The sequence below is a fragment of the Pagrus major genome, chromosome 20 (assembly GCF_040436345.1).
Source record: "Pagrus major chromosome 20, Pma_NU_1.0".
Taxonomy (NCBI): Eukaryota; Metazoa; Chordata; class Actinopteri; order Spariformes; family Sparidae; genus Pagrus; species Pagrus major.
The window spans coordinates 7,759,830-7,781,284 of NC_133234.1; the positions used below are offsets into that span (position 1 = coordinate 7,759,830).

Genomic DNA, 21,455 nt, shown 5'->3' on the forward strand with positions numbered 1-21,455 from the left:
TGTCTATTGCCAGTTTACACAGCTGTTGAGATGATGAGCTAATATATCTATTTGTGTTATGTCAGATCAATAACTGTAATATGATGATGGTGAAACAAAGTAAACTTTGTTGTAGAAGCGTTCATACACTTAGGTCACATTTAATGCGACAGCATACAGATGTAAATACTCAGTAAGAGTCATTTTGTTGAGAAAGCAAAAATGATTAACGTTCTGTCGTAACCTCGGCACACTGACAAATAGTTTAAACTTTTGGAATCCAATCTGGTGGTAGGCATTATGAATAACTATGCAGAGATAGCCCATCTTCTTGCTGATGGTCTTGTTTGTTTGTCTAGGTCGTACGCAGAATAGGTATTAAGGACAATAAAGAACAGGCACCAAGTGTTTACAGATATAGAATTTTCTTTATTTGAGTGTCTCTCAGTCACCGTGTCCAGTTCTTGCAGCAGTTACATGTGTGTGCGAGGAATGACTGACCGGGTCAGGACAAGTTTCTTCTGATTATGACCCCGTGTCCGGATCCAGCAATATAAGAAGAACAACTTGCACAAATCAACTTTGAGGTTTCACCATTTGTCTCTTACATACAAACTGTACATATATACTTTTACATACATCATCAACATGTGGAAAAAAATCCTATCAAACTGTGATACCCAGCTCGGACGGCATGCTGAATGCAAGTACTGATTCAGTACACAAACATACGCTACATACGCACGCGCACAACACACGTGCATACAAACAGGAACACACACACACTTTTTTTTTTTAATCCGCAATAACACATTTTACACAAACACACCTAGACTGAACTCCCCCCCACCCACTCCCATTTCTCGGGCACATACACGTGCACACACACGTACAAACACACTGAATTAGAGCAACATGCGGCCGACGGTTAACACTGCAGGATCGAGCATCTGACCCATTACATATGGAAGACTATTGCTGCCATGCACGAAAAACAGATCAGTATCATGGTATAGAGTAAAAAAGTTAAGTGTTATAACAAGATGTGTTCACGTTTTAACAAATATTCTCATTTATATTTTCACCAATACAAATTATCATGTTGTAATCTGAAACATTTTGTTATAACATGTTATTACGTTATATCATGCCAGGTTATACGTTACCACATAAATAGCATATTGCTATAACCAGAAAAATGTCTTGTTATAATGTGAGTAGTTTGTATGAAGGGTCAAAATATCTTGTTGTAACATGAAAAACATCTTTTCATAACAATTAACTTTTCAAGTTATAACCTGATACTTATTTGTTTTTCCTCATTCTGGTGTGGCAGCAATAGGCTTCCATAATTATACACACACACACACACACTTTACTGAGAATTATGCTCTCCTCTTTTGTTTCATTTTTCTTTTCGCTGTTTACCTGAAACAGCATCACGACAACGTATCTTGAACATGGAGAATATGCCCCCATAACGCAAAAGAATAGATAAAAAGTAGCCAGATTACAGTTAAATTACAGGGATAAAATAATAATAATTCATTTAGCCGCCATAGCAGCAGCTTTATGAAAGTTATCAACACTATTTTGCCTTTTGTGTACAAATAACATGATTGACGGCACAATGTAACACGGACGAACAATGTGACAGTTTAGGGAGAATGCAAAACTGTAAACAAACATTTTAATTACAGTATGTATAAAAATATAATATTCACTGTGTACTTTATTTCCCCCCTGTGACTGTTGGAAGCAGCATGACAGGCAGAAAATAACAGATCCTTTGCGTACTCGTCCTCGGTCTCCTAAAAGTATCTGACAACTACGACTCACAAGTAATGAATGGAATTGACTGTCTCTCTATACAAAGTTCGTAATACCATTTGTCAGGTGTTTTTTTTTTTTTTTCTTTCCACTCTTTGCATTCTGAGCAAAAATGCATAATAAGACAACTTCCATCCTTGATATATTTGGTCATTTGGAGGAGTGTGGGTGTGGGACGGACAAGTGTGCTTGTGTCAAGAAAGTTGCCAGTTTAGCAAACTTTATTCGCTGCCACTCTCTTCTTAGCGCCTTCAGGTGTTACTAAATGCAGCTGTGCTAGCATGAAACAGGATGTTGGTAAAGAACAGCATTTGTGACGAAGTAAACCTTCCGCAGGTAAACTAAGGTTTAAAGAAACCTCCTGTAAAAAGAGAAAAATGTCGGGAGCACAGACTTATTCTGCAGTCATTTCTTTCTTATGGAAGATAACCACAGCTGCTTTCTTCTTCATTTCCTGAATTCAAGTGAAAAACTTTTGCAATATCTCCTTCAGGGGCCCATACAAATCTCCCTTCCAAATTTCTTGCATTTTGTTTGGTTCTTGCCCTTTGTCTTTGCACCATCCTGCACAGCAGACAGTTCTCTCTTGCATGTCGTACACTGGAGCTAGTATTAGTATGTGGTAAGAGCGGTTCCATGTTAGAGTGAGAGTTGCGACTAAAAGGGTGATTCAGGTAGGCTTGTGTTTCTGTTTCCATGCCTCTCTCATCACTCCCATGCAACTACTGTAATCCTTGCATCGTAGCTCGTCTCCTCCTGCAGGTTGATGGGAGAGAGCTATTCATACTCCAGGAACTGTTTGTGGTAAAACAAAAGGTACCTGGGGAGATAAAAGTACCATGAGGTCAGATTGCAGCACCATTAATAAGACAGCAGCTGCTGTCAAAAAGCTATTAGAAAGACAGAGGCTAACTGTATATAGTTACAATTGAAACATGTAACTAAACACAGTTTCAGCTCACCCTTCACTATCCAGGACGTCCTTGATGCTGGCCTTGGTGATGATGGCATCGTCGCATTTGAACCACTGATCCTTGTGCTGGCGGATGAAGGTGGTGTAATGGCCACTCTCTAGTGTCCCCTGGTGGTTCACCACTGCAAATAGACTGTACCTGAAGCAGAGGAAGAGAGAGAAGAAGAGACTTAATGATACAACGAGGCTTAACACACAGACTGCATACACTTGGTAAGATAGGACAAATTCCATCTCAAACAACATTTATTTTTACAATACAGACAGTCAAGATTAACGTCATGATGTTTCTGTGGTGGACTCTCCGCTGTGAAACCATTAAAATTGGTCAGAGAACAGGACACTGAATGTATATTTGTAGATGCATTTGCTGCACAAGACCCATAATTGTTGTCAGGTGACAGAGTGGTGATTATCTGGTTTATTCTGGAATAACCTGTGCTGGTTCAGAAACTGGTTTGTGACAGACGGATGTTTGCCTTACTTGTTGTCGTTGTTGAAGGGGTCCACGGTCTGCTGGTACTGCCCGTTCATCCTGCTTTCTTTACTGAAACACAGCAGAACAAACTTAGTCAAAACATCAACTGTTCTTGCTAGAGTTAGTAGTCAACATGTTTGTTTTTTTAAATAGGTTTTAATTTTTTGTTCTGTTTGCTCTAAAAACCAATAAAACAAAGGAAACCATTACTGCAATGCGACTTTGTCTTCTGTGCTACTTATCTTTCTTTTATTCCCGCATTTTTATTGGTATACCAGTGTGTACGAGTTTGCAACTGTATGAGATTTGCAGCAAAGCTACAAACTGACAACTAACTGACGTCACCACAGGGGACACTGGATCTCTGGGAAGCAGTGAGGTCCAACCTGCAATTGCCACTTGGGGAAAACTTCGAGATTGCCACTTTAAGATAAGTTTGTTTAATCTGTTTATTCAGTCATGAAAACAAAGAGTTTCTTTATTTAGTTTCTTAAAGCCATAAAAATATGAATGAATGAATATCTTTCTCTTCTGATTAAAACTTCTTCCACAAAACTACATAATGCACCTTTAATAAAATGAATACAGAGTGATTTTTGGTTAAAGAAACATATTTTCCTAACACATGAAACTTGATATAAACTTATATTTTGTTTTATATAACATTAGTACCACAGAGTTAAATACTGTAGATAAGAACAGACACACTTTGTCTACTCAGGATGCACAGTGCTACAACCATGACTATAAAGCTGAAACATGTTGGCAGAGGTCAAAGCAGAGGCAGTCACGTATTTCTTCCAGATCACAGGTCTTCCTTCCATCCCTCCATTTCTTTAGTCTGCGTGCAACTTACTTCTTTTCTTTTCTGTTTCTAGCTGACTGCTTCCAGTCTGGATCGTGCTCACCTGGAGGCCATGAAGGGGGTCATGTCCAGCTCTAACGGGAAGGAGACATAAGTTGTGATCTTCCGCCGCAGTTTGGCTGAATGTTCAAACCTCTGAAAACAAACAAAGAAACAAGTGTTAGAGCACGGCTCAGATAAACTGATATCGCCGAAATTAGCAGTCAAACCGTCGCACGCGCTCTTACTTTGAGGTGAAAGCAGGCCACGATGGGCAGCTTCTTCATGGTCAGCTGCTTGGTGGACTCCTGGTAACTATGGCAACCGCTGCACTTGATCTTAGCACTGCTGCCGAGGTGCTCTGGCCTGGTGAACCTAGACAGGAGAGGATGGGGTTTAGTGCCAGTGTGTGTGTGTATGTGTGTGTGTTCTATAATCCCTGTAGTCTCCAGTGAATTTGGGAAGAACAGGAATTAGTGTTCAGGGAACCAAGCATGTGTGTGTTACTCCCTGCTCTCTAACAGGCTTCGGTGTGATGATTTTGGGAACCGATTTTCGATTGTTTGTATCTCTGAGTTTATCAGTGCATGCATGCGTTTATTTCCGTCTGGGGAAACAAAAAGCTTCAGCGGTTACTTCTGTTTTGGAAATGTGCGGTGGGGAGATACACAAAAGAGGGAACTAATCAAAAATTATAAAAAATGTAGTAACAATGTCAGTTACCTGCGCAGACAGTCTGTCAGTGTCGTGGCTCCAGTGGTGTGACTCTCTCCGTTAAGTGCTGATCCGTCTCCTCCGGGGCTCAGGGGCCAGAATGGGGTGGAGGAGCCCGGCAAGTCCAGGCTGATGTCCCAGAACGGGTCTATGGTTGTTGAAACGCCGCTAGAAGGAAGATAGAAAGATGCAAAATAATGATTCTGAATGAGAAGATGAAGATGCCACTTCACAGTAGGCCCGGTAAGACACTGCACTTTGTAGTTTTCCTTTATTCAGACAGACATATAAGTGAGAAGAAAATCTGGCATCAACTCCATCTTGGCACCGTGGCTTAGACCCTTGCGCTCCTAATGTTGGCAGCTAAGCTCCTTCGTCTGGGCGACGAAGATAATTCTACTGTTGAACATCTTTCAAACATGCACGCAGCAGCTTAGTGCTGGCAGTTAAGGATATAAAAACAAAGCACACTGGCCGATAGCATCCGCGACCTGCGAACGTTTGGGGCGGAGATCTTCTCTAAAGAACTCCCTTTGCTAACATCAAGCGTTTCTTTAAACCGCTTATCTTTTGCAGGGTTTGGAGCTTGTTCCAGCTCTCATTGGGTGGAAGAGGTGGTGTGCAGGCGGGGCGGGTTGCCAGTCTGTCACGGGGCTAACACACAAAAACATAAACGCCCGATTCAAAGTCTCCAAAACATGTCAAAGATGCAGATGACACACACACACACACACACACACACACACACACACACACACACACACACACACACACACACACACACACACACACACACACACACACACACACACACACACACACACACACACACACACACGTATGGAGAACATGCAAAGTGCAGCATAGTATTCATCCTGCAGGGGGAGTCAAACACATGACCTTCTTGCTTGTGCCTGGTCCCTGCAGAGCACAACAGATTTATTTGTTCTATTGTGACACACTGCCAAGCTTTTCCCCTTCTATCCCTCCGTTTGAACAAATTAAAATGTTTTGACTAAGGTAACCCACTTAATCGTTGTTCAGTCAAGAAGCTATAGTACAATTACGTATTAAGTATTTCATAACTCAGTGAGCTGCTGATCCCACTCAAATCCTGGTTTCCCCATGTCTATTCTCACTGTGGGAACTGAATCCAAATTAGAATACGCTTATTAGTTTGTTAAAGAATGTTAGCAGACAAAATCCTTTTTTTTTGCAGCTCTTACTCCTTACAGGTTATGTCATTTACACCAACACAAACTGTAATTAAATATGATGGTTGTTAAACATGTCTTATGTCAACAGCAGGCTTTCTGAATGCTGTGAGTGGATGGTTGACATCACAAGACCTTCATCACTAGCAGCCGTGTCATAGCACAATGATGGAGATGAGTGCAGTGAGCAGAGACAGTAATGGAGTGACGCAAAGCTGGTATGCTGTGTAAAAGCACTGATCATCAACTAGCTCCACGGCTGACACTGAAGGTAATTTTGGGTTAATTTCATGCAGTTCAAAACGAGAACTTCGGCTGGATTTCACCTCTGGATCCTGACTAAATGATTCGGTCTGTAAATAGTGAGTAGTGTTGTGTAAGCTGCTCTGTGCTTTGTAGAATATCTACCGGATGCAGGATGAGTTTCTTCTCTTATAAACAAACACAAAGCGTCAGAATCCAATTTTGTGGCTCTCGGCTGGAATAATAGCAAATGACTTCACTGTATGCTAAAAATTCTTTTGATTATTATTTTAGAGTTTTCCACCGTCGTCTGCAAGCGATCATCCTTTCTTTTGACTCCAAGCCAAAGCACAGTGCTTCTTTCAGTTAGTTTGAATCACTGTCTTTTAGATTTAAGGGCAGAATGAGTACTTCAGCTGTTCATACTTGAGTTTTTGATGATACTTTCTTACTTTTACTAAAAACTCTGAATGCAGACTTTGTAAGTTTTGATTTATAAATCCCATTTTGCTGGTAGATCTATGCACACCCATTTCAGTGTGTCAGCCACTGTAAATTCATAAACGCATCTTTCTCAACCACCAGGTGGAGGTAGAGGTCAGCTTTCCAGACTGTATGCCATGAAAGGCTTTTCCTGTTGCTGCAGTGTAAGGCTTCAGTGTGTGTGCGCGTGTGTGTGTGATTGATGATGCACTGTGTGAATGATGGAGGCAGGAGGGTCACCTCAGGCCAGGGAATTAGAGAGTTGTGATGCAGGATGGTGAGAGACGAGTGTAATGTGTCATTTTTGAGCGGCTGTTCGGTCAAGACAGGCGTACTGCGACATAATGGAACGCTACTGGGTCATGGCTTTGTTCTATTAGGCTTCATGCAGTCTCTAGTGAGGCCTAAAAGGCTTTTTATGTTGTGTGTTTCTCCGGGAAGAACCTCACACACACACCAACTCCATCACACTTACTGGCAGACTTGACAGGTGACGTCAGACTGCAGGCCCCCTGTGAAGATTTGGTCGATGATGCAGTTACAGTGGTTGGGGTTGTTGGCTTTCTTCCCGTTGTCGTCTGTGTGGGTGTAAAAACACACACACACATACACACACACAGTCACTAAAAGCAATGCTGTGTAACTTCACAGCCACCCTCTCTGCTTATGAACTGCAGAGAGACACAGGGATCCAGCAGAGATCAGTCCTGTGTCTCTCCGTCTCTCCGACAGTCAGTGCATCTCTGCCTTTTCTTTTTCATCCTCTCAACTCCTCTCATTCCAACCAGCTCTCCTCCCATCACTCCTACACTCAGCTGAAAGCCTCTTCTCTGTCGTTCTTCCAGCTTTTCCCTCGCCTCTTTCACATCTCACTCAATTTTTTGTTTGTTTCTTCTCTAGTTTTATCGTCTAACCTTTGCAGTGTCTGTGCAGGACGTCCAGCGCCGCGATGAGGAACTCGTGGGCGTCCTGCTGCTCGTAGCCGGCCAGGTGACGGGCGTGAGTCCACACCAGATGGAGAAGACGGAAGGGGATGTGCGGCGACCGATGGCCTGAGTAGAACTGCAGGAGGAAGGTGTGTATTTGAGAGAGAAATTCCCTTTTTGCACCTTGCTTCTACTTATTCCTCTTCTTTTTACTCATCTGAACCAATTCTTTACCTCCTGGAAGAGTTGCGACATCTCGCACACCAAACAGGAGTTGCTCTGCATCTCGCATTTGTGCCGGTCGGACAGGAAGAAGTCGCGCAGCAGCGGGGTGTGTGTCAGCGCCTGGACGATGCAGTTCATGAAGCACGTGTTGCCCAGGTTTATCAAACCTCGCAGGCCTGAGGGTTGAGAGGGAGAAAGGGAATGAAAATTTGGTAACAAAGAAGAGACAGAAGCCCAATCCCAATACACTGCTTGCCCTTAATTGCGAGGGTCCATGCTTTTCTCTCGCCATCAGATAAATGGCAACCACCAGGATTGCCACAGTAATGCAAGAGAAATCACCACAGCTGAAGATGATGTGTTGAAAATGTCTCAACCCGTCCGTTTACGTAAACGCCATCATTAACAACTGATGACGTATGAGGGTCTTGAAGGGTTGTCCCATTTCAGGGAGATTTCAACCACTACCCCTTGTAACTCTGTCCTGAAGGGCAAGGGGGCACTTGAAAACAAGAGGTAGGGTAAAGATTGGGATTGAGCCAGAGAGAAAGAAAGGGTGGAGGGCGGATGGTAGAAAAAAAAAAAGGGAGGATGGAGAGAAAGAGCTGAAGAGAGCCAGATCGTTTTTCTTGGCTGCTGCAGTGGGGCTTCGAAGCTGCAATGCTGTTAAACGCTAGACAACTACACACACACTCTCTCACACACACACACACACACACACACACACACACACACACACACACACACACACACACACACACACACACACACACACACACACACACACACACACACACACACACACACACACACACACACCACAGTAATACCGTGATGTCCCTGAGGCAGTGTTGGACTGCACGCAGGGAAACCCTTGTCGAATTACAGCAGAAAAACACCACACACAGACACACGGAGAGGGGAGAGGGAGGAGAGAAGGTGGAAGGACAGAAGGAAAAGGAAAGAGGACAGAGGAGGACGAGGGAGGTAGTTTTCTCACAGATGAGCAGCCAGGCCTGTAATTTCCCTCACCTAAGACAGTGCCAGGGATGTTAATGATGCTCGAGCAGATTCCTGCAGGCTGCTACAAGGTGTTAAACGTATGACGGCTCTCCTCAGTCCCACAGGCTGCCAAACCCCCAAACTGCTTTACTCTGATGTTCCCTGCAGCTTCAAATATATTCTGCTGCTTTTCTCAGAAGACAATATGTCTGCCAGCTTATATCTGCATGATTGACCGGTGATCACAGACATGTGTAGGATAGCAGTGTTATTATTATCACAGTTTGTAGCAGGGGCTGTGACTAATGCTTGTTTTCTTTAACAATGAACCCTTTCAGAAAGTAAAAAGTGTGTGTTCCCAGGCACATCATGCCTTCTGTTTCTGCCTCACGAAACTGTCCAAACCCTAAAGATCTTTAATATGCATATAATGATATAAAACCAGCATATCCTCCACTTTGAACCTTGAAACAATTAATATTTTGCTTTTTCTGTTTAATAAGTGATAGTTTCACTAGTTCAAAAATGCATATTTTCAAATACGCCTAATTTTGCATGAGAAGTTGAAATTTCTCCATTTATAAGTTAAAGTTCAGACTGTCACCTCTTGATCAACTGTTTTAACTGATCTAAGCACTAGAATCTGTGCACACTTTAATTTATGGTTTAAGGAAAGCAATGGTTACAACATCTTAAAGGTGGCTGATCAAAGATGATCAACACCACCAACCAAAACATACAGTATAATATTGTATGTACTATGTGACAAAACAATAATGACTATAACTGGAAAAACACAGTTGAAACAATAAGTTCTGACGATCAAGCAGCTCTGATAGCAGCAGCTAACATTCTGCTACTCCCTCTAAGCTCTGCAGTCTGTCCCTCTCTCTCTGAAACTGAGCCATCGGCCCACACTGACACCTTGCTCTCTGCAGCTACACAATCACACAGTCAGTGCATGAGAGACAAAAGAGATACTAACCAATAGTACAGTTGGAGGTGATTCTCCTTCTCTTGGGGTTGTGGCGGAGAAGCTCCAGCTCCCTCTTGGTAGGCTCCCATGTCGAGTACTTCTCCCCTATGCCTGGAAAACACACACACACACACGCACAGGCACACACACACACACACACACACACACACACACACACACACACGCACACACACACACACACACACACACACACACACACACACACACACACACACACACACACACACACACACACACACACACAAAAAGGATTACACGCTTGCCTTTATGATTCCTGGCACCCCTCTTCCCTTTCTTGCTTTCAGAAAAACATGTTCTTGCTCGTGCTGCAACGTTTATATTCACTGTTGATTAATCTGTCGATTATTTTCTGGATAAATCGTTTTGTTTTGTCTTTAAAATTGTCAGAAAATGGTGAAAATGTCGACCAGTGTTTTCAAAAGCCCAACTGTTTTTTGTTTTGTCCACAACTCAAAGATATTCAGTTTACTGTCATGGAGGAGAAAGGAAACCAGAAAATATTCACATTTCAGAAGCTGGAATCAGAGAAATTTGACCTTTTCTTTCTCAAAAAATAATTTTAACTGATTTATTGATTATCTAAACAGTTGGCCAATAATCTAATAGATAACAACTAATCGATTAGCCTTTGCAGCTCTAGCTGGAGCCAAGATCTAGATAATAAAGTTGAATATTATTGTATTTCAACTGGAACGCTGAAATTCGTTGCCTACTTTCACTTTAATCCTGTGGCACAGTGTGATGCCACAGCGTGTGGTATGGCTACATGTGGTTAATGCGGTCATACCTTGCAGTTTCCAGGCTTTCCTCTGTTCCTCTTTGGCAATCTGCTCCATGTCTTTGTCATAAATGTAGTCTTGGCACATAAAACAGTAAATTCCTCCATACAGCAGGTCAATAGCTGGGAAGAAAAAAAAAAAACAATGCATGGAAAGCCGTTAATCAAATGCAGGGACACTGAGGGTGAATATCGTTTGTGTGTGAACCGCTAACTGCTTCATCTCTTAAGTCTTTTTCTATTCAGGCCACGTTGTCATGGTGCTGCGATGCCAGGCAGCCGGGCTTATCTGCTGACATATCAGCTATCTGTTAACACCATCCAGGAACGGCGGAGAGACACCCCGAGAGATAAAGAGAGCAATGAGGAGTCAAAAGGTGAGGAGGGAGGCGCCTATCTAACGGTGCAATCTTCCACTGTCACACACTCACTTAAATCTTCAAAACCGTCCTTCCCCCACCTCTCTCCCTCCTCTCCTCACCTTCTCTGTACCCTGCAGATACCTGTTTGCTGTTGCCATGACAACCTGCCTGTCAGGCTTCTCCTGGGCTGTCATCCTCTGCAGGTATGGAGAAAAAAAAGAAGGAGCAGGAAGGAGACAGGAAGGGGAAGGAGGTGGGGGGAGGAAGGAAGTACAGAACTTCACTCAATTGATTGGAAGGGGAAAAAAAAGAAGATGCCAGAGGTACGAGGCTGACGGTGCAATTAGATGAAATGCTTTTACAATTCTGAATATCGAAAGGGTCATCAGGTAACCATGGGAACAAGTGGAGGGAAAAACAGACGAGGATAGAGACAAGGACGAGCCCGATGCAAGGCTGCAAACAGCATTCGACCAAATAGCTGCGAGTGAAAATGCATAAAACGGTTGGATGAGAGAGGTGGAACGGCAAAAAAGAAAAGGAGGAGGAGGAGGAGGAGAAGCAGGAAGGAGGAGGAGGAGGGGCCGGTGGTTTAATGGAGGCTAATTCCACAGGGTTTGTTAAAGACGACTTAATTACCTCCTCACTAGTCTGCTGAGATCTTTTCTCTCGCTCTGTATCAGACCATTTCTCACTCCATTTTTTGATTCAGAAGCTAACCTAATTAAATTCACAATTACACTCTGTGGGAAAACACACACACGCGCACACACACACACAGACACCAGAGGGGGTCTTCCTGAGCTGGGCGATAACGCAGAGCAAAGGAGGCTTAAAAAAAAAACAAAAAAAAAACAACCCGGCAGATTCTCAACATCTGCCAAAGCCAGCCTTTGTCATGGACACCCCGAATGTGTTTTTTCTGCGGCGCCGTTCTCCTCCAAAACACACCGCAGTGGAACGTACTTCACTCACTGCTCGAGCAGCCTAATTCTATTATGTGGAGAATAAAAAGAGAAAGCTGGCGGGTGTGGAGCTGCTATCGCAGCATTAGGTGAACAGGATGACGCCTCGTGCCGGAGATAATATCCTGTTTTCAGTGTCTTTTCAATGTTGCCTCTGAAGTCGTGTTTTTCATTCAGTGTCGTTATGCACAATAAAAGGTTGTACAAATGTCTGCACACTACATCTCAATGCAGCTTATACCTTAAATAAAATGCCCCATGTTCCAAAGCTGTGAACTGCACTGTGCATTTTCACCCCTTGCTAAATGTCTTTGCATGTATGGCGGCCACCTGCTCCATGAATGTGAAGTGTTGTTAACCCTTTGAGAATCACTCAGTTCATTGTGTGGTCTTGAGGCCCTGTATGATCACAGAATCACTGTGTAATATGATTTGAATGATTTGAGCGCGTGCAGAAAACTGTATGATGGTGTTATGCTGTCCTGAGGTCTGTTGTCACATCATCATTGTCAGCTCAATCCTCAAACAGGACACCAGCGTGACTGATACTGGATTTTTGAGGCCAATTAAGATTTTTTGACAGGTGGACAATTCTTACATACTGTACCTTAAAATAAACCTAAAATGAACAAACAACGGTATATAGATCTCTTATATTTTGCACTGGGTGTGGCATTTTCCAGATAAAAAATATGGTGAACATACATAATGATGATGACTATTTCTCAATGACATCAAGAATATATTTGGCATTTTTATACAACGAGGTCTTGTTACGTCAAGGCTGACATGAACATTGATAGCGATATGTCTACTAAGAGCTACTTTTAGCAGATTTATTGGTCTGGCTCTACTTAGCGGTCGCATTGCATCATCCTAGTTAGATGAAAACATGGGTGCAAGCTCTCTCTATGCTTGACTCTTCCTCAGCCCCACAACAGCATGGGCAGAGAACCCTCGAGAGCTGAACACCAACCAATGCTGGTATCCTCTGTGCAATACATGTGTGTTATTTGATGCTTGTGTGTAGCGAATTTCTATTAGAAAAGCCAAATCATACTCTTATTTTGTGGTTTTCTTTTATCTGGCTGCGTATATGCGAAAGCAATATGTATCCGAAAGCACCATATTTTTTATACCACAATTCAGTAAACACAAACAGTGCACTTAATCAACATAACTTACTCCCAAAAAAACAAAACAATCCAGTTATCCTGGAAACAGGAGATTAGTTGGATGGTGTTAAAGGATGTGGTCGAAACTATGTATTGCACAGTCTGCTGCAAGTTTGAGAGAAAGGTGGGTAAGATTGAACATGACAGTTAAGTCTTTGTTGTTGACGCTGAAGTGCTAATAAATAAAGAAAATTGGATTGGGGCAAGTAATAAATGTAAAAAAAAGAAAGAAAAAAAAAGAAGAGAGAACCACCGCCGAACCAAAATGAACAATATGAGTTTTTCCTTTCTTGTTTCTACCAGTGGAACACAGCAGAATATTTTGCATACACTTGTAAAATCATGACATAAAGCAGGCTAACAAATTGAACAACAGCATCAAAGCTGTTCTGGAGGCACGAGGCAGGCAAAAACCTTACTGAGACACTTGCCATTCATCTGCATATTAGTATCATCCCTTCTTTGTACTAAGTAAGACACAGCAGTTTACAGATGAGTCAAGACTGCACACATTCAGCAGTTGTTTTGCTGGGTGGGATCAGGTAATACACAGCAAATTTCTCTGCAATAATACAGCGATTTGTGTGCGAAGTTTTATTACAGGCCGTGTGTCCCTGTGGGAGTAGCACGGATGGGGAAAACAGCCAACTGTTCTTGGTGTTCGGCGAACACCCACGTCTTTGTTCAAAATCTGGAGCCATCCACGTTGTGTCTGTTTGATGCAAATATTTAATTCAATGGATTGAATACAACTTTCCCGTTTGTCACTGTGAGAGCTCAGCAACAAAGCGCCCTCCGTGTGAACTGCCGTGAGAAACACAGTACAATTGTTGCATTGCTGAAAATACAAGCCGTCTCAGTCAGGGAAGAATATTTAAACAAATCTGATGGAGATTAATTCTCTGAAGTCGCTGATGTGTGATGTTTAACGTTACCTTTATCTGACCTGGAATAATAATCCTGTCAAAACAAGGCAGAGGTAAATCTCCTGTTTGTGTTCTTCCCCATAAACACACACGCACACCGCTGAATGTTTTGAAGGGTTTTGGAGGAGGATGACTGTAAAACAGGGGAGGTGCACCCAATTAAGTAGATTCTTAGGTGCTTAATTTTAATCAGTCATCATGACAGACCTCAGTCCCTATTCATTAGTGAGTTCACTAATGCATATATTCCCTCTAATAGGCTACATGAGGCCAAATACACAGGTGACATTCAAATCCCCCATGAGGCCAAGCCTCTTCGGCTGTGTTGCAATTACATTGCACCAGGTTGCGTAATAGCTCTCTGTGTGCCTCTCGATTATTTTGCTCGATTAAACACATCACAATGTGTCACAGTCCAACATATAACTGACTCATAGCTGACCCTAAATATAGGCATAAACAAAAACACACACACGCTCCAGTGTGTGTGACTTGTCAGCGCTTTGTGCAATCACACCAGGCTACGTCTTCATTAGCCACTCAGCTGTATAATTAGCCTTTTAAGCAGCCTTTGTTTGGAAACAAGAAGCATTACTGATCATCAAGTGTAGGTGTGTGTTTGTGTGCATGATGTACATAATGCGAGTGTGTCCGTTTAGGAGGCAGGGATCGACTCATTTACACAAAGGGGGGGGGGGCTAATTGCAGGTATGGATGCCTGGTGTGACACCATGTGTGTAACACAAGCCTCAAAACACACCTGCTCCAACTGCACCTGTGGACACTGTGAATTCCTTTGTGTGCGCGAGTGTGTGTATGCCGTACCTAGGTTATGCCTTTTGCTCTTGGCATGTTCATGGATGTGTTTTTTGGCAAAGCAGGCGAAGAAGACGCAGTAGAGGCAGGAGTGGAGTCTGTTTAGGTGGGCGCCGCACATGTGGCAGATACATGACTTGGCCTGGAAGAGAAAGGGGAGGGGGGGATAAACAGAGAGACAGAGAAATTATTATTACAACTGTTGCATCAAAAGACAAGCAATAAAACATGAGTAGATGCTGTCTGATCAAGATAAGTTTAGGAAATACATGTGTTTAAAAATTCTAATTCAGAAAATGGAAAAAGCTGCTTTTTCCATATGCATTTATCAATACTCTTATGTTAACAATGGATCAACTATGTGTAATGCGTCGCTTGTCATGAACATTAGTAGAATTATCACCCAACTCTGCAGTTCCCCTCAGCTCTATAGGGCATTTTAGCATCTTTCAGCTCATTGTTTTGGTTTTCTAGCCTGCAGCTTAAAAGTGGCACAGACATTGAAGCATCTTTCGATACTGTAAAGTGGTACATTCACAAGGGAAACTAAACTATGTGGGCAGAGTTTAGTTACAGAATCCTTCAGCTATGATTGCATCACTCAAGTGGACATGGCCTTGCAAATGCAGTGGAGTGATGTGGGTCAGGAGGAGGAGGAGGAGGAGGAGGACAGAGAGAAATTTACAAATCGGGCCTCAACCACATCTGTAAACATGACTGATTCGTATTAATTAGTCATCATTTAATAATTAATTAACACTGTTTTGCCTGCATCTTTACAAAAACCTGTCTCCAACCCAATATCCCAGATCAAGCTAATTCACTTGATGGGTGGACACAGTTCTGAGCCAACAGATCGGAGGAAGAGGAGTGGTGAACTCACATTAGTCAAAGCTGATGGACAGTGTTTACCTGATGTTGATGTTTTAATCTGGAGATTATTTCCTGGGTGTGTACATGTTTATGTATGTAGCCTCGATAAATGTATGTATGTTCCAAGTTGGTGTCGCCTGAAGGAGTTACAAATTTTCATTTCATTATGCAACACTGTTGTATAATGACATGAGTCACCTTGAGCCTCATCATTTTGTACCGTATTTCCCAGGGCTGCATTCACTCATAGAATTAAATGTCCCTCTTGAACCACTTTGTAATGAATTTTAATTGTTAATTATTTGTTAGGACCATACCTGACATAGCTATATCACTTTTGGTTGCAATTTCTATTTAAATCATCCTGTTTCAAGTATGAAACAAAGAAACATCTTACACAGCTAGAGCCTTGTGCAGAATCACAATGTATACGACTGGAAAGCAATCCAACAAGGATGTTTTTCTATGTGTGTGTGTGTGGCTGCACCGTACGTGAACATGGGCCAAAAAAACTTCAGGCGTCTTTCGGTGAAAATATGTGTGCGCATACTCAATCATACATACATCATATATGATTGTTAATGATTGATACAGTCCTGCATCTGTTTGATAGTCATGTAGGAAAGACGAGGGAGGGTGCATGACTGTGGATGGAGGGTAGATAGCAACAGTTCAAAAGCATGCAGATGAGAAGCTGGCATGCCAATGCGCCGGCATGAATTTGATGAAGTGAGAAGTGAGAAATGAGAAACGCCTGGAAGAAGAGAGGCTGGAAAATAAGAAAAGACAGGAGGTCGAAGAAAGAGGAAGGTATGAGGGCAAAGATGAGAGACGAAGAAAACAGGAGAAAATCAAGGAGATTATGATATTTGAAATTTAGAGGCTAATTTGATGGCACTGCCAAAAGGTAGATTTCAAAGTCAAATTCAATGTTTGATGTGTTCACAACATGTGTTAAATTTCACTTCTCTCCCCTCCAAATAACATAAACATGTAAGAGTGGACCAGTTGGTACAAATGGGATGAGAAAAGAGCTGTTGCTCTGTCTGAAAGTAGACTGCGGTGGTCAAAACTGGGGGTGTAGAGTCACTCTACCCTGTGTTGAACTGAATCCCAGTCCACTTGTGCTGTATTGCAAACTGATGCCAGCAGTAAAAAGCCTTTATAGAATGACTAACAGACCAATAAATGACATTAAAGTCTCTGTGAAGTAGATGCTACAAAGAACAAAGAGCCTAGGACTAATTGTCAAAGGAACTGAGAAAAGCATTTCAGTGACTACCACTGTTCTGCTGCATTGCCTTGTGTCTGCGCCAACACATTTTGTATATTGTACGCTAATGCTGCATGAGAATATTCAATACCCTGGTTTGAATGTGGGAAGGGAGCTGCAGTATCAACACTGCTGATATCTTTTGTCTGTAAAACGTTAGACAATAGTGAAAAAACCATCACATCATTATTTCACACAGCCCAACGTGACGCATTTAAATGGCTTGTTATGTTCAACCAAGAATCTAAAAACACACAGATATTAAATATAAATTAATCATAGAAGACAAAAGCAGTAAATGCCCAAAACTGAGAAGCTGTAACTCAGATTTGCTGAGCATTTTTGCTTAAAAAATGAGAGAAAAAAGAGATTTTAATGATCCAATCAATTGCTTTCTAACATTGGGTTAAATGAGAAGTTTAACACCACTCAGTCTGTTAAACATGAAGCTAGAGCCAGATGAGCTTAGCATTAAGACTGAAAACGGGGGAGAACAGCTAACACGGATTCGTCCAAAGGTAACGGAATCTACTCAAACTCATTAATTAAACACATTAGATCTTGTATATTTAATGCGAAATCCAAAGCAAAGAGTAAAGACTACACGCCAGTCTTTTTAGTCTTTGTGCTAAGCTAAGCTAATCATCCTCTGGCTGTAGCTAAATATCTCACTTATCTTCACGTCCAGGCTAGGTATAATGTGTAGGATTTAGGAGGATCTTCGGCATAAACGTAATATAATATTCATAATAATGTTTTCATTAGAGTATAATCACCTGAAACTTTAAATAATCGTGGGTTTTTTAGCCTAAAATCAGTCTTTTATATCTACACAGGGATTTTTCTGCCATAGCCCAGAACAGAGAAAAACCAAACACTGGCTCTAAAGAGGGCTGTTTGCGCTTGTTGGATTTTTAGTGCGCACTGTAGGCTCCACATGCTTGGAAGAGGAGGGTGAGGGGAGGGGTGTTCAGTTGGTTGCAATCTGCAAACTAGCTGCTCAGTGCCACTAAATCCTACACACTGGACCTTTACCAAAAAAGAGGCTTTTTTTTAATACTCATTCTTGCTGATGAAAAAATCAGATATCAGTGTCAAACAATTCCTTTAAACAGATTCAAGTAATGATTTTGAAGGCTCCCTCATACTAAACACCAAGTGTCAACTGTCACCTTAAAACACTATGATTTACACTCACTGTCAGACGTTTCTTTTCTGATTAAAAATTATTTTGGAACATGCTCGGTATACCAGCTTAATCATGGACACCGGCGCAAAATGGAAAAATAACAAAACCAAACACACTGATTCTTATTCCAGTCACACACACACCTCCATGCATAAGTGCTTAGACAGCACATGAATTATGAAAAGGCATCAATATGCAACAATTTCTCCTCACTCATTCTTCCAACTGTCAGTGTTGCAGTGTGCATGTGTACGTCTCCGGTCCGCACGTCAACATATCTTTACATCCTCTACTGCCATGCCAGTAAGAGTACTTTGAGTACACATACTGTTAAGGATATACAGTACTTTTTGCTTTAGCACACGCTCACTGAGGCTCTGTGGTCTTCCCACCACCTAGACAATATCCCGAGCTCTGTCCACGTCCTGTTTCTGCGAGTGCTAAGACGTTAAGGACGAGCCAGGAGAAACACAGGGGGAGTAATGGGCCGGAAAGATCCTGGCTAGAAGTGGAAGTGAGGACATTATCTCACTACGAGCCAAACGCAACAACATCTGTCTGCTCCATTCAGGGCAAGGCCTGCATCAATAGGTGGAGTGTAGAGAGGTGAATTAAAAGGACTATTCCCTCCAAAACAAAGGTGCTACATCAATACTGTATAATCTTATGAAAATAATGTAAAAAAGTGGGAAAATGGGAACAAGAGGAACTGAAACACAAATAGCATCTGGGCTCATTTCTTGATATGTGCTGTTGTGTCCTCCACGATGATTCTGACCTCAACCTCACTGAACATTAATGGGGGGGGGCACTTGAAGACTGAGCGACTGAGAAAGCCAAGCATTATGTGACATCATAAGAAGCTTTGTGGAAGACTGTCAAAATCATGCTGGGATAACATGAGTCATCAGGTTTTGCACAAATTTGTGGAGTCCATGCCAGGTCGAGTGCATGCTCACATTAAAGCAAAAAGGGGGACATACCAAACACTAAGATATGCAGAAATTCAAGGACATTTTTTCAAAGATTAAACGTTTCACTCAAACTGTTAGACTGATATCAGCATTCATAATGAAAAAAAGTAGCAGAACATTAAAAAAAAAATCCAAAGTAGAAGTATTTTGACTTGTGGTCTCATACATGCAGCTTCCCCTGGGGGCATTTAAGTGGGATTATTTGTAGCCTATATGAAACGTGAAGATAGACAGTTATGAATTTACCATGGGTGTAGTTTAATGTTATAATATGGGGTAAAGAGGATGCATCCTCCTGCAAGGCTCCAGTCAACATTCTCCATCGCAGCATTTTGGGAAAAATCAGTTAGTTTTGTGGAGGACTGATACAATCCAACACACCTGTCAGTCAGATGTGATTAGACACTTCTGTGACCGACACCGAAGCCAACCACAGAGTGCAGCCTTTGTATTCTCAAGGTGAACAAACGGCTTAAAATTCAATCTGCGTCAGAAGGTCAGTGGACCGCCCTGATGCTGACTGAATGTTGATCGAGACCATCTGAGGCATGGAGTGGAGCCCCGTGCTGCCCGTGAATGATGAAAGAGTTGTCAGATATGTATATGTAACTGAGCTCCCGATCAATAAAAATGTAGTGCCACTGGGAGGTGATGCGCAGCAGCGATGTGAGCCCTCCTGCCAGCCTTGTCTGCTATAGGGTGGGGGCAGGGGCAGAGAGCCGGGGCGATTACAGCAGGAAGAGCCTGCAAATATTTACACCATTTATTTCAAGTAAACATGCCTCCTAGACTACCAGCTACCCACTGATGCCAAGCAAATGCCAGGGGACACAGGGTTGTCCCAGAGCACATTCAAGTGCAAGGATGCCTGACACACTCGCACACTGCAGATGCAAGCACTACTACTGTTGAGCACATCAGCTCTGCAGCCACTCATGTGAATCTTGAACATGGCTCAATAGAAATGTTTTCCTCCTCTCACACCTGACTGATGATACACATTGCTTTCCAGGTAAAACCTAGTTGATACAGTCATGCAGTAAAATGATAGCAATTACTCGTCTCTGTCACCTTTGGCTTGGTTGGAAAAGATTCATGACTGCTTAGGTGATTTTAAAAATCAATTAATGCCTCCTAAGCGAGGAAATACCACCGTGTGCAGCTGGCCTGCGGTCTGCTGGTGGAAGGAAGTGGGGCCACTGCAGGCGCACTGCCAATGCAAACAGATGCACATCAGCTTTCTAATCTATTATGCGGTCTGTCGCTCTGAAGTAAGCTAACGTTTCAACTGGGAGATAAGCGGCCAGTTTGCTGCACTTTGGGATGTTTTGCAGATGCGGCGAGTCTGTCAGGTGTTGAGGTGGGCATCTGGGCTGGTTCGAGCCCCGGCACCGACGCAAAATTCGATTCTGAGCGTGTAGTATGTGGGTGAGAGGCTACAGTAGTCTGGCGTTCACTGTGTGTGTGTGTGTGTTTGTTGTTTTAGAAGGGCGGGGAACTGTCCACGCACGCCACCGCAGCTCACACATACACATACACACACACACACACACACACACACACACACACACACACACGGTCCGTCGTGCGTTCGAGTCCCGTCTCAACAGTCGTTTTCTCTCTATCACTTGTTACCTTGCGTTTTCTGGTCTCGGCTGAACCGCTCCACACGAAACACTGATAGATAACCCTCAGGTTCTGCTTCCAGTTGTCCACTTTGAAGCTGTTGACATGAGGGCAGCCTGCGGGACTCATGGTAGTCACAGCATCCGGGCTTAACTGTCCTCTGAGCGAAGAAACCTTTTCAAATCCCTCAACGCAGACCCAGTCCCCGAACTGGCTGGCTGGTTAGCTTGCCAGGTTCGTTATCCACCGATCGCTGCGCTCCGGCTAACTGGACATGTCCTGGTTGCAGTAACGGAGACACGCGCAGCAGCGAACATCAAGACGATGTGTCCAGCATTCCTCGGTTTGACATGAAATATTGTGCATGCATGTAAATCCAGAATAGCGCCGCGTGCTGTTCTTTACAATTCGCTAAATTACATGTTAGCAAGCTGGCTAAAGTTGGTTAGCACTGGAATTTCAACAGTAGCTTACACGGTGAGTGTCGTCAAGACCCACCTTATTCAAAACGACGGACCAATGAGGGGCGAGTGCTGCGCATGATTGGCGGGTGCCCACGTTCTTTACCC

The 21,455-nt window shown here is 42.8% G+C and overlaps 1 protein-coding gene across 1 annotated transcript; it reads right to left on the reverse strand.

The window, feature by feature from the left end:
- Window positions 1-387: 387 nt before the first annotated feature.
- usp22 (ubiquitin specific peptidase 22) lies at window positions 388-21,115 on the reverse strand. The gene is made up of 13 exons (XM_073489804.1): window positions 20,896-21,115; window positions 14,961-15,093; window positions 10,717-10,830; window positions 9,897-9,998; window positions 7,919-8,085; window positions 7,673-7,820; window positions 7,234-7,336; window positions 4,828-4,986; window positions 4,353-4,479; window positions 4,169-4,260; window positions 3,267-3,329; window positions 2,772-2,921; window positions 388-2,629 (listed from the first exon to the last, which is right to left on the reverse strand). The coding sequence occupies exons 1-13, from the start codon at window positions 21,013-21,015 to the stop codon at window positions 2,587-2,589; spliced, it is 1,521 nt and encodes a 506-aa protein (XP_073345905.1). The 5' UTR covers window positions 21,016-21,115; the 3' UTR covers window positions 388-2,586.
- Between the last annotated feature and the right edge of the window lie 340 nt (window positions 21,116-21,455).